The 12,096-nt window shown below is 54.3% G+C and overlaps 1 protein-coding gene across 3 annotated transcripts in view; it reads left to right on the plus strand.

Annotated features, from left to right (window-relative positions):
• The window catches only part of LOC116957283 (uncharacterized), a 60,912-nt gene that overhangs the window by 20,213 nt on the left and 28,603 nt on the right, over positions 1-12,096 (plus strand). For all 3 annotated transcript variants that reach the window (XM_076055735.1, XM_032979332.2, XM_076055734.1), the window contains exons 5-6: positions 7,513-7,540; positions 8,687-8,789. In XM_076055735.1, the coding sequence (XP_075911850.1) occupies positions 7,513-7,540; positions 8,687-8,789 (131 nt within the window). The remainder of the gene's footprint in view (positions 1-7,512; positions 7,541-8,686; positions 8,790-12,096) is intronic.

A 12,096-nucleotide genomic window follows, 5' to 3' on the forward strand; every position in this document is an offset into this window, starting at 1 on the left:
GACACGGCCTACCTTAGCATGATGCATGCTAACTACTACTACCACCACTACTTTCACTCACTACTACTACCACGACTACAACTATTTACACCACTACCACAATCACCACTACTATCACTACCATACATCTACGCTGTGTCGGACACAGCCTTCTGTAGCATGATGCATGGTAACTATGACGAGTATCACTACCACTGCCACCACTACTACTACCACTCACTACTACTATCACGTCTAATACCACTACTACTATCAATCACTACCACTCACTACTACTTTCACGTCTAATACCACTACTACTATCAATCACTACCACTCACTACTACTATAACGTCTAATACCACTACTACAATAAATTACCACCACTACTACCACTCACTACTACTAATACCACCACTACTATTAATCACCACTACCACTCACTACTACTATGTCTAATACCACTACTACAATCAATCACCACCACGACTACCACTCACTACTACTACTATCACGTCTAATACCACTCACTACTACTAATACCACTACTACTAATACCACTACTACCACTCACTACTACCACCACTATCACCACTACTGCTACCACACACATATGCTGTGTTGCATGGTAACTACCACTACTTCTAGTACCACTACTACCATCCTCACCACCACTACCACCACTACGACCATCATCACCACCACTACCACCACTATGACCATCATCACCGCCACTACCACCACTACTACCATCATCACCGCCACTGCCACCACTACTACCATCATCACCGCCACTGCCACCACTACTACCATCATCACCACCACTACCACCACTACTACCATCATCACCGCCACTGCCACCACTACTACCATCATCACCGCCACTACCACCACTACTACCATCATCATCACCGCCACTACCACCACTACTACCATAATCACTGCCACTACCACCACTACTACCATAATCACCGTCACTACCACCACTACCATCACCACCACTGCAACCACCACCACTACTATCATCACCACCACTGCAACCACCACCACTGCAACCACCACCACTACTATCATCACCACCACTGCAACCACCACCACCACTACTATCATCACGACCACTGCAACCACCACCACCGCTTCTATCATCACCACCACTGCAACCACCACCACTAATATCATCACCACCACTGCAACCACCACCACTACTATCATCACCACCACTGCAACCACCACCACCACTACTATCATCACCACCACTGCAACCACCACCACCACTACTATCATCACCACCATTGCAACCACCACCACCACTACTATCATCACCACCACTGCAACCACCACCACCACTACTATCATCACCACCACTGCAACCACCACCACCACTACTTTCACCACCACCACTGCAACCACCACTACTATCATCACCACCACTGCAACCACCACCACCACTACTATCATCACCACCACTGCAACCACCACCACCACCACTACTATCATCACCACCACTGCAACCACCACCACCACTACTATCATCACCACCACTGCAACCACCACCACCACCACTACTATCATCACCACCACCGCAACCACCACCACCACTACTATCATCACCACCACCGCAACCACCACCACTACTATCATCACCACCACTGCAACCACCACCACTACTATCATCACCAGCACTGCAACCACCACCACTACTATTATCACCACCACTGCAACCACCACCACTACTATCATCACCACCACTGCAAGCACCACCACTACTATGATCACCACCACTGCAAGCACCACCACTACTATGATCACCACCACTGCAACCACCACCACTACTATCACCACCACCACTGCAACCACCACTACTATCATCACCACCACTGCAACCACCACCACTATCATCACCACCACTGCAACCACCACCACTACTATCGTCACCACCACTGCAACCACCACCACTACTATCATCACCACCACTGCAACCACCACCACTACTATCGTCACCACCACTGCAACCACCACCACTACTATGATCACCACCATTGCAACCACCACCACCACTACTATGATCACCACCACTGCAACCACCACCACCACTACTATCATCACCACCACTGCAACCACCACCACCACTACTATCATCACCACCACTGCAACCACCACCACCACTACTATGATCACCACCATTGCAACCACCACCACCACTACTATCATCACCACCACTGCAACCACCACCACTACTATCATCACCACCACTGCAACCACCACCACCACTACTATCATCACCACCACTGCAACCACCACCACCACCACTACTATCATCACCACCACTGCAACCACCACCACCACCACCACTACTACCATCACCACCACTGCAACCACCACTACTACCATCACCACCACTGCAACCACCACCACTACTATCATCAACACCACTGCAACCACCACCACTACTATCATCAACACCACTGCAACCACCACTACTACCATCACCACCACTGCAACCACCACCACTACTATCATCACCACCACTGCAACCACCACCACCACTACTATCATCACCACCACTGCAACCACCACCACCACCACTACTATCATCACCACCACTGCAACCACCACCACTACTATCATCACCACCACTGCAACCACCACCACTACTATCATCACCACCACTGCAACCACCACCACTACTATCATCACCACCACTGCAACCACCACCACTACTATCATCACCACCACTGCAACCACCACCACCACTACTATCATCACCACCACTGCAACCACCACCACTACTATCATCACCACCACTGCAACCACCACCACCACCACTACTATCATCACCACCACTGCAACCACCACCACCACCACCACTACTATCATCACCACCACTGCAACCACCACCACTACTATCATCACCACCAATGCAACCACCACCACCACCACCACTATCATCACCACCACTGCAACCACCACCACTATCATCACCACCACTGTAACCACCACCACCACTATCATCATCACCACCACTGTAACCACCACCACTACTATGATCACCACCACTGCAACCACCACCACCACTACTATCATCACCACCACTGCAACCACCACCACCACTACTATGATCACCACCACTGCAACCACCACCACTACTATCATCACCACCACTGCAACCACCACCACTACTATCATCACCACCACTGCAACCACCACCACCACTACTATCATCACGACCACTGCAACCACCACCACCGCTTCTATCATCACCACCACTGCAACCACCACCACTACTATCATCACCACCACTGCAACCACCACCACCACCACTACTATCATCACCACCACTGCAACCACCACCACTATCATCACCACCACTGCAACCACCACCACTACTATCATCACCACCACTGCAACCACCACCACCACCACTACTATCATCACCACCACTGCAACCACCACCACCACCACTACTATCATCACCACCACTGCAACCACCACCACTACTATCATCACCACCACTGCAACCACCACCACCACCACTATCATCACCACCACTGCAACCACCACCACTATCATCACCACCACTGTAACCACCACCACCACTATCATCATCACCACCACTGTAACCACCACCACTACTATGATCACCACCACTGCAACCACCACCACCACTACTATCATCACCACCACTGCAACCACCACCACCACCACTACTATGATCACCACCACTGCAACCACCACCACTACTATCATCACCACCACTGCAACCACCACCACTACTATCATCACCACCACTGCAACCACCACTGCTACTATCATCACTACCACTGCAACCACCACCGCTACTATCATCACCACCACTGCAACCACCACTAATATCATCACCACCACTGCAACCACCACCTCTACTATCATCACCACCACTGCAACCACCACCACTACTATCATCACCACCACTGCAACCACCACCACCACTACTATCATCACGACCACTGCAACCACCACCACCGCTTCTATCATCACCACCACTGCAACCACCACCACTAATATCATCACCACCACTGCAACCACCACCACTACTATCATCACCACCACTGCAACCACCACCACCACTACTATGATCACCACCACTGCAACCACCACCACCACTACTATCATCACCACCACTGCAACCACCACCACCACTACTATCATCACCACCACTGCAACCACCACCACCACTACTATCATCACCACCACTGCAACCACCACCACCACTACTATCATCACCACCACTGCAACCACCACCACCACTACTATCATCACCACCACTGCAACCACCACCACCACTACTATCATTACCACCACTGCAACCACCACCACCACTACTATGATCACCACCATTGCAACCACCACCACCACTACTATCATCACCACCACTGCAACCACCACCACCACTACTATCATCACCACCACTGCAACCACCACCACTACTATCATCACCACCACTGCAACCACCACCACCACCACTACTATCATCACCACCACTGCAACCACCACCACCACTACTATCACCACCACCACTGCAACCACCACTACTATCATCACCACCACTGCAACCACCACCACTACTATCATCACCACCACTGCAACCACCACCACCACTACTATCATCACCACCACTGCAACCACCACCACCACTACTATCATCACCACCACTGCAACCACCACCACCACTACTATCATCACCACCACTGCAACCACCACCACCACCACTACTATCATCACCACCACCGCAACCACCACCACTACTATCATCACCACCACTGCAACCACCACCACTACTATCATCACCAGCACTGCAACCACCACCACTACTATTATCACCACCACTGCAACCACCACCACTACTATCATCACCACCACTGCAAGCACCACCACTTCTATGATCACCACCACTGCAAGCACCACCACTACTATGATCACCACCACTGCAACCACCACCACTACTATCACCACCACCACTGCAACCACCACCACTACTATCATCACCACCACTGCAACCACCACCACTACTATCATCACCACCACTGCAACCACCACCACTATCATCACCACCACTGCAACCACCACCACTACTATCGTCACCACCACTGCAACCACCACCACTACTATCGTCACCACCACTGCAACCACCACCACTACTATCATCACCACCACTGCAACCACCACCACTACTATGATCACCACCATTGCAACCACCACCACCACTACTATCATCACCACCACTGCAACCACCACCACCACTACTATCATCACCACCACTGCAACCACCACCACCACTACTATCATCACCACCACTGCAACCACCACCACCACTACTATCATCACCACCACTGCAACCACCACCATCACTACTATCATCACCACCACTGCAACCACCACCACTACTATCATCACCACCACTGCAACCACCACCACTACTATCATCACCACCACTGCAACCACCACCACTACTATCATCACCACCACTGCAACCACCACCACCACTACTATCATCACCACCACTGCAACCACCACCACCACTACTATCATCACCACCACTGCAACCACCACCACCACTACTACTATGATCACCACCACTGCAACCACCACCACCACTATCATCACCACCACTGCAACCACCACCACCACTATCATCACCACCACTGCAACCACCACCACCACTACTATCATCACCACCACTGCAACCACCACCACCACTACTATCATCACCACCACTGCAACCACCACCACCACTACTACCATCACCACCACTGCAACCACCACCACCACTACTACCATCACCACCACTGCAACCACCACCACCACTACTACCATCACCACCACTGCAACCACCACTACTACCATCACCACCACTGCAACCACCACCACTACTATCATCACCACCACTGCAACCACCACTACTACCATCACCACCACTGCAACCACCACCACTACTATCATCACCACCACTGCAACCACCACCACCACTACTATCATCACCACCACTGCAACCACCACCACCACCACTACTATCATCACCACCACTGCAACCACCACCACCACCACTACTATCATCACCACCACTGCAACCACCACCACCACCACTACTATCATCACCACCACTGCAACCACCACCACCACCACTACTATCACCACCACTGCAACCACCACCACCACCACTACTATCATCACCACCACTGCAACCACCACCACTACTATCATCACCACCACTGCAACCACCACCACTACTATCATCACCACCACTGCAACCACCACCACCACTACTATCATCACCACCACTGCAACCACCACCACCACTACTATCATCACCACCACTGCAACCACCACCACCACTACTATCATCACCACCACTGCAACCACCACCACTACTATCATCACCACCACTGCAACCACCACCACCACCACTACTATCATCACCACCACTGCAACCACCACCACCACCACTACTATCATCACCACCACTGCAACCACCACCACTACTATCATCACCACCACTGCAACCACCACCACCACCACTATCATCACCACCACTGCAACCACCACCACTATCATCACCACCACTGTAACCACCACCACCACTATCATCATCACCACCACTGTAACCACCACCACTACTATGATCACCACCACTGCAACCACCACCACCACTACTATCATCACCACCACTGCAACCACCACCACCACCACTACTATGATCACCACCACTGCAACCACCACCACTACTATCATCACCACCACTGCAACCACCACCACTACTATCATCACCACCACTGCAACCACCACCACTACTATCATCACCACCACTGCAACCACCACCACTACATTCATCACCACCACTGCAACCACCACTGCTACTATCATCACCACCACTGTAACCACCACTACTACTATGATCACCACCACTGCAACCCCCACCACCACCACTACTATGATCACCACCACTGCAACCACCACCACTACTATCATCACCACCACTGCAACCACCACCACTACTATCATCACCACCACTGCAACCAGCACCACTACTATGATCACCACCACTGTAACCACCACCACTACTATGATCACCACCACTGCAACCACCACCACTACTATGATCACCACCACTACTATCATCACCACCACTGCAACCAGCACCACTACTATGATCACCACCACTGTAACCACCACCACTACTATGATCACCACCACTGCAACCACCACCACTACTATGATCACCACCACTACTATGATCACCACCACTGCAACCACCACCACTACTATCATCACCACCACTGCAACCAGCACCACTACTATGATCACCACCACTGCAACCACCACCACTACTATGATCACCACCACTGCAACCACCACCACTACTATGATCACCACCACTACTATGATCACCACCACTGCAACCACCACCACTACTATCATCACTACCACTGCGACTGCCATCATCGTTGCCATGCTGGTTGTGATAGCCGTTTGGTCTCTTCCCCTGCCCCTCTGTAGATCGTGAGGACCAATCCATCCTGTGCACGTGAGTTCATTACAAAGACACAGACAAAGATCTCGCAGGTAGCCTCTAGAAGGGATGTAAGGGCAAGTGCTGTGAGTAGCCAGTAGCAGCAGTGTGTGTGGTGTGTGTGTACCACACACACCATACACAAAGCTCCCCCAGGTAGCCTCTAGCAGGGATGTAGGGTCAAGTACTGTTAGTAGCCAGTATCTTTAGCGCAGCGCTAACCACGACACACATTTAGGGCTGAGTCGACCTAGGAGTTGGCACCAGGGCCTGGGTGTGAGTTTACACTCTGCGGTCACCTGATGTTGGTCGTGGGATGGCAGTCCAATTCGGCCGGTCGTCTCTGCTGGGGTTCCTGCAGCGTGCTAACAGCTGCGCTGCTGCTCGCTCGTTTTCCCGCCTGCTCGCTCACCCGCTTGCTCACCCTCCCGCTCGCTCACCCGCTTGCTCACCCTCCCGCTCGCTCACCCTCCCGCTCGCTCACCCTCCCGCTCGCTCACCCTCCCGCTCGCTCACCCTCCCGCTCGCTCACCCTCCCGCTCGCTCACCCTCCCGCTCGCTCACCCTCCCGCTCGCTCACCCTTCCGCTCGCTCGCTCACCCGCTCGCTCACTCACCCGCCCACCCACTCCGCTCACCCGCTCTCCCGCTCGCCCACCCTCCCACTCGCTCACCCTCCCACTCGCTCACCCGCCCACTCGCTCACCCGCCCACTCGCTCACCCACTCGCTCACCCGCCCGCTCGCCCGCCCGCTTGCCCGCCCGCTCGTTTGCTCGCTCGCTCGCCCACTCACCCGCTCACTCGCTCACTCGCTCACTTGCTCACCCGCTCGCTCACCCTCCCTCTCGCTCACCCGCTCACTCACCCACTCGCTCACTCGCTCGCTCACCCGCCCACTCGCTCACCCACTCGCTCACCCGCCCACCCACTCGCTCGCCCCCCCGCTCGCTCGCTCAGCCACTCACTCGCTAGGCTGCCGTCACTCGTTCACCCACCCACTGATTTGTAAATAGACTCCAGCATCTTTCTTGATTTGAAGCTTTCGTGACTGCAGGAATCCAAACTCTTTGTTTCTTTCGGTAAAGTCACGTAGGTAAGAGAAAAATAATAGATCACGTGATCTATTATTTTTCTCCTCGTGTCTCTCCACCACCTCCCCAGGGGTGAATCCGGTGCCGGCAAGACGGAGAACACCAAGAAAGTGATCCAGTATCTGGCTCATGTCGCATCCCAGCGTGGACGCCCTGCTGCTCATGGACTACCGGTACTACTACTACAATCACTACTACCATCACGCACGACGACTACCACCACAACTACTACTTTCACTACCGGTATAATTACCACTACTACCGATACTATTACCATTACTACTAACACTGCTAAAACCAGTGCCACCACCATCGCCACTAGTAGTACTACTCCCACAGTCATTAACTACAACCACTAGAACAACCACAACCACCACGACAGTCAACATCACCACAACTATGACGACCACAACTATTGCAACCACCACTACCACCATAACAACCGCAACTGCTGCTGCTTCTCGTCTCGTCCTTAATGCTACAAATTCGCTTCACTAACGCTTGACGCCCCCCCCCCCCCCTCTCTTTCTCTCCGTGTCTCTCTCCGTCTCTATCTCGCTCTCCCCCCGTGTCTCTCTCTCTCTCCATGTCTATCTCGCTCTCCCTCCATGTCTCTCTCTCCATGTCTATCTCGCTCTCCCTCCATGTCTCTCTCTCCATGTCTATCTCGCTCTCCCTCCGTGTCTCTCTCTCCATGTCTATCTCGCTCTCTCTCCCTCCGTGTCTATCTCGCTCTCTCTCCCTCCGTGTCTGTCTCGCTCTCTCTCCCTCCGTGTCTGTCTCGCTCTCTCTCCCTCCGTGTCTGTCTCGCTCTCTCTCCCTCCGTGTCTGTCTCGCTCTCTCTCCCCCCGTGTCTGTCTCGCTCTCTCTCCCCCCGTGTCTATCTCGCCCTCTCTCCCCCCGTGTCTCTCTCGCTCTCTCTCCCCCCGTGTCTATCTCGCTCTCTCTCCCCCCGTGTCTCTCTCGCTCTCTCTCCCCCCGTGTCTCTCTCGCTCTCTCTCCCCCCGTGTCTCTCTCGCTCTCTCTCCCCCCGTGTCTATCTCGCTCTCTCTCCCCCGTGTCTCTCTCGCTCTCTCTCCCCCCGTGTCTCTCTCGCTCTCTCTCCCCCGTGTCTATCTCGCTCTCTCTCCCCCCGTGTCTCTCTCGCTCTCTCTCCCCCGTGTCTATCTCGCTCTCTCTCCCCCCGTATCTCTCTCGCTCTCTCTCTCCCTCCGTGTCTCTCTCTCTCGCTCTCTCTCTCCCTCCGTGTCTCTCTCTCTCGCTCTCTCTCTCCCTCCGTGTCTCTCTCTCGCTCTCTCTCTCCCTCCGTGTCTCTCTCTTGCTCTCTCTCTCCCTCCGTGTCTCTCTCTCGCTCTCTCTCTCTCCCTCCGTGTCTCTCTCTCGCTCTCTCTCTCTCCCTCCGTGTCTCTCTCTCGCTCTCTCTCTCTCCCTCCGTGTCTCTCTCTCGCTCTCTCTCTCTCCCTCCGTGTCTCTCTCTCGCTCTCTCTCTCTCCCTCCGTGTCTCTCTCTCGCTCTCTCTCTCTCCCTCCGTGTCTCTCTCTCGCTCTCTCTCTCTCCCTCCGTGTCTCTCTCTCGCTCTCTCTCTCTCCCTCCGTGTCTCTCTCTCGCTCTCTCTCTCTCCCTCCGTGTCTCTCTCTCGCTCTCTCTCTCTCCCTCCGTGTCTCTCTCTCGCTCTCTCTCTCTCCCTCCGTGTCTCTCTCTCGCTCTCTCTCTCTCCCTCCGTGTCTCTCTCTCGCTCTCTCTCTCTCCCTCCGTGTCTCTCTCTCGCTCTCTCTCTCTCCCTCCGTGTCTCTCTCTCGCTCTCTCTCTCTCCCTCCGTGTCTCTCTCTCGCTCTCTCTCTCTCCCTCCGTGTCTCGCTCTCTCTCTCTCCCTCCGTGTCTCTCTCTCGCTCTCTCTCTCTCCCTCCGTGTCTCTCTCTCGCTCTCTCTCTCTCCCTCCGTGTCTCTCTCTCGCTCTCTCTCTCTCCCTCCGTGTCTCTCTCTCGCTCTCTCTCTCTCCCTCCGTGTCTCTCTCTCGCTCTCTCTCTCTCCCTCCGTGTCTCTCTCTCGCTCTCTTTCTCTCTCCCTCCGTGTCTCTCTCTCGCTCTCTCTCTCTCTCCCTCCGTGTCTCTCTCTCGCTCTCTCTCTCTCTCCCTCCGTGTCTCTCTCTCGCTCTCTCTCTCTCTCCCTCCGTGTCTCTCTCTCGCTCTCTCTCTCTCTCCCTCCGTGTCTCTCTCTCGCTCTCTCTCTCTCCCCCTCCGTGTCTCTCTCTCGCTCTCTCTCTCTCCCCCTCCGTGTCTCTCTCTCGCTCTCTCTCTCTCTCCCTCCGTGTCTCTCTCTCGCTCTCTCTCTCTCTCCCTCCGTGTCTCTCTCTCGCTCTCTCTCTCTCTCCCTCCGTGTCTCTCTCTCGCTCTCTCTCTCTCTCCCTCCGTGTCTCTCTCTCGCTCTCTCTCTCTCTCCCTCCGTGTCTCTCTCTCGCTCTCTCTCTCTCTCCCTCCGTGTCTCTCTCTCGCTCTCTCTCTCTCTCCCTCCGTGTCTCTCTCTCGCTCTCTCTCTCTCTCTCCCTCCGTGTCTCTCTCTCGCTCTCTCTCTCTCTCTCCCTCCGTGTCTCTCTCTCGCTCTCTCTCTCTCTCTCCCTCCGTGTCTCTCTCTCGCTCTCTCTCTCTCTCTCCCTCCGTGTCTCTCTCTCGCTCTCTCTCTCTCTCTCCCTCCGTGTCTCTCTCTCGCTCTCTCTCTCTCTCTCCCTCCGTGTCTCTCTCTCGCTCTCTCTCTCTCTCTCCCTCCGTGTCTCTCTCTCGCTCTCTCTCTCTCTCTCCCTCCGTGTCTCTCTCTCGCTCTCTCTCTCTCTCTCCCTCCGTGTCTCTCTCTCGCTCTCTCTCTCTCTCTCCCTCCGTGTCTCTCTCTCGCTCTCTCTCTCTCTCTCCCTCCGTGTCTCTCTCTCGCTCTCTCTCTCTCTCTCCCTCCGTGTCTCTCTCTCGCTCTCTCTCTCTCTCTCTCCCTCCGTGTCTCTCTCTCGCTCTCTCTCTCTCTCTCTCCCTCCGTGTCTCTCTCTCGCTCTCTCTCTCTCTCTCTCCCTCCGTGTCTCTCTCTCTCGCTCTCTCTCTCTCTCTCTCCCTCCGTGTCTCTCTCTCTCGCTCTCTCTCTCTCTCTCTCCCTCCGTGTCTCTCTCTCTCGCTCTCTCTCTCTCTCTCTCCCTCCGTGTCTCTCTCTCGCTCTCTCTCCCTCCGTGTCTCTCTCTCGCTCTCTCTCCCCCCGTGTCTATCTCTCGCTCTCTCTCCCCCCGTGTCTATCTCTCGCTCTCTCTCCCCCCGTGTCTATCTCTCGCTCTCTCTCCCCCCGTGTCTATCTCTCGCTCTCTCTCCCCCGTGTCTATCTCTCGCTCTCTCTCCCCCCGTGTCTCTCTCTCGCTCTCTCTCTCCCTCCGTGTCTCTCTCTCGCTCTCTCTCTCCCTCCGTGTCTCTCTCTCGCTCTCTCTCTCCCTCCGTGTCTCTCTCTCGCTCT

This window comes from Petromyzon marinus, chromosome 72 (genome assembly GCF_048934315.1).
Source record: "Petromyzon marinus isolate PM22_M1 ecotype Great Lakes invasive population chromosome 72, UKy_Petmar_22M1.pri1.0, whole genome shotgun sequence".
Taxonomy (NCBI): domain Eukaryota; kingdom Metazoa; phylum Chordata; class Hyperoartia; order Petromyzontiformes; family Petromyzontidae; genus Petromyzon; species Petromyzon marinus.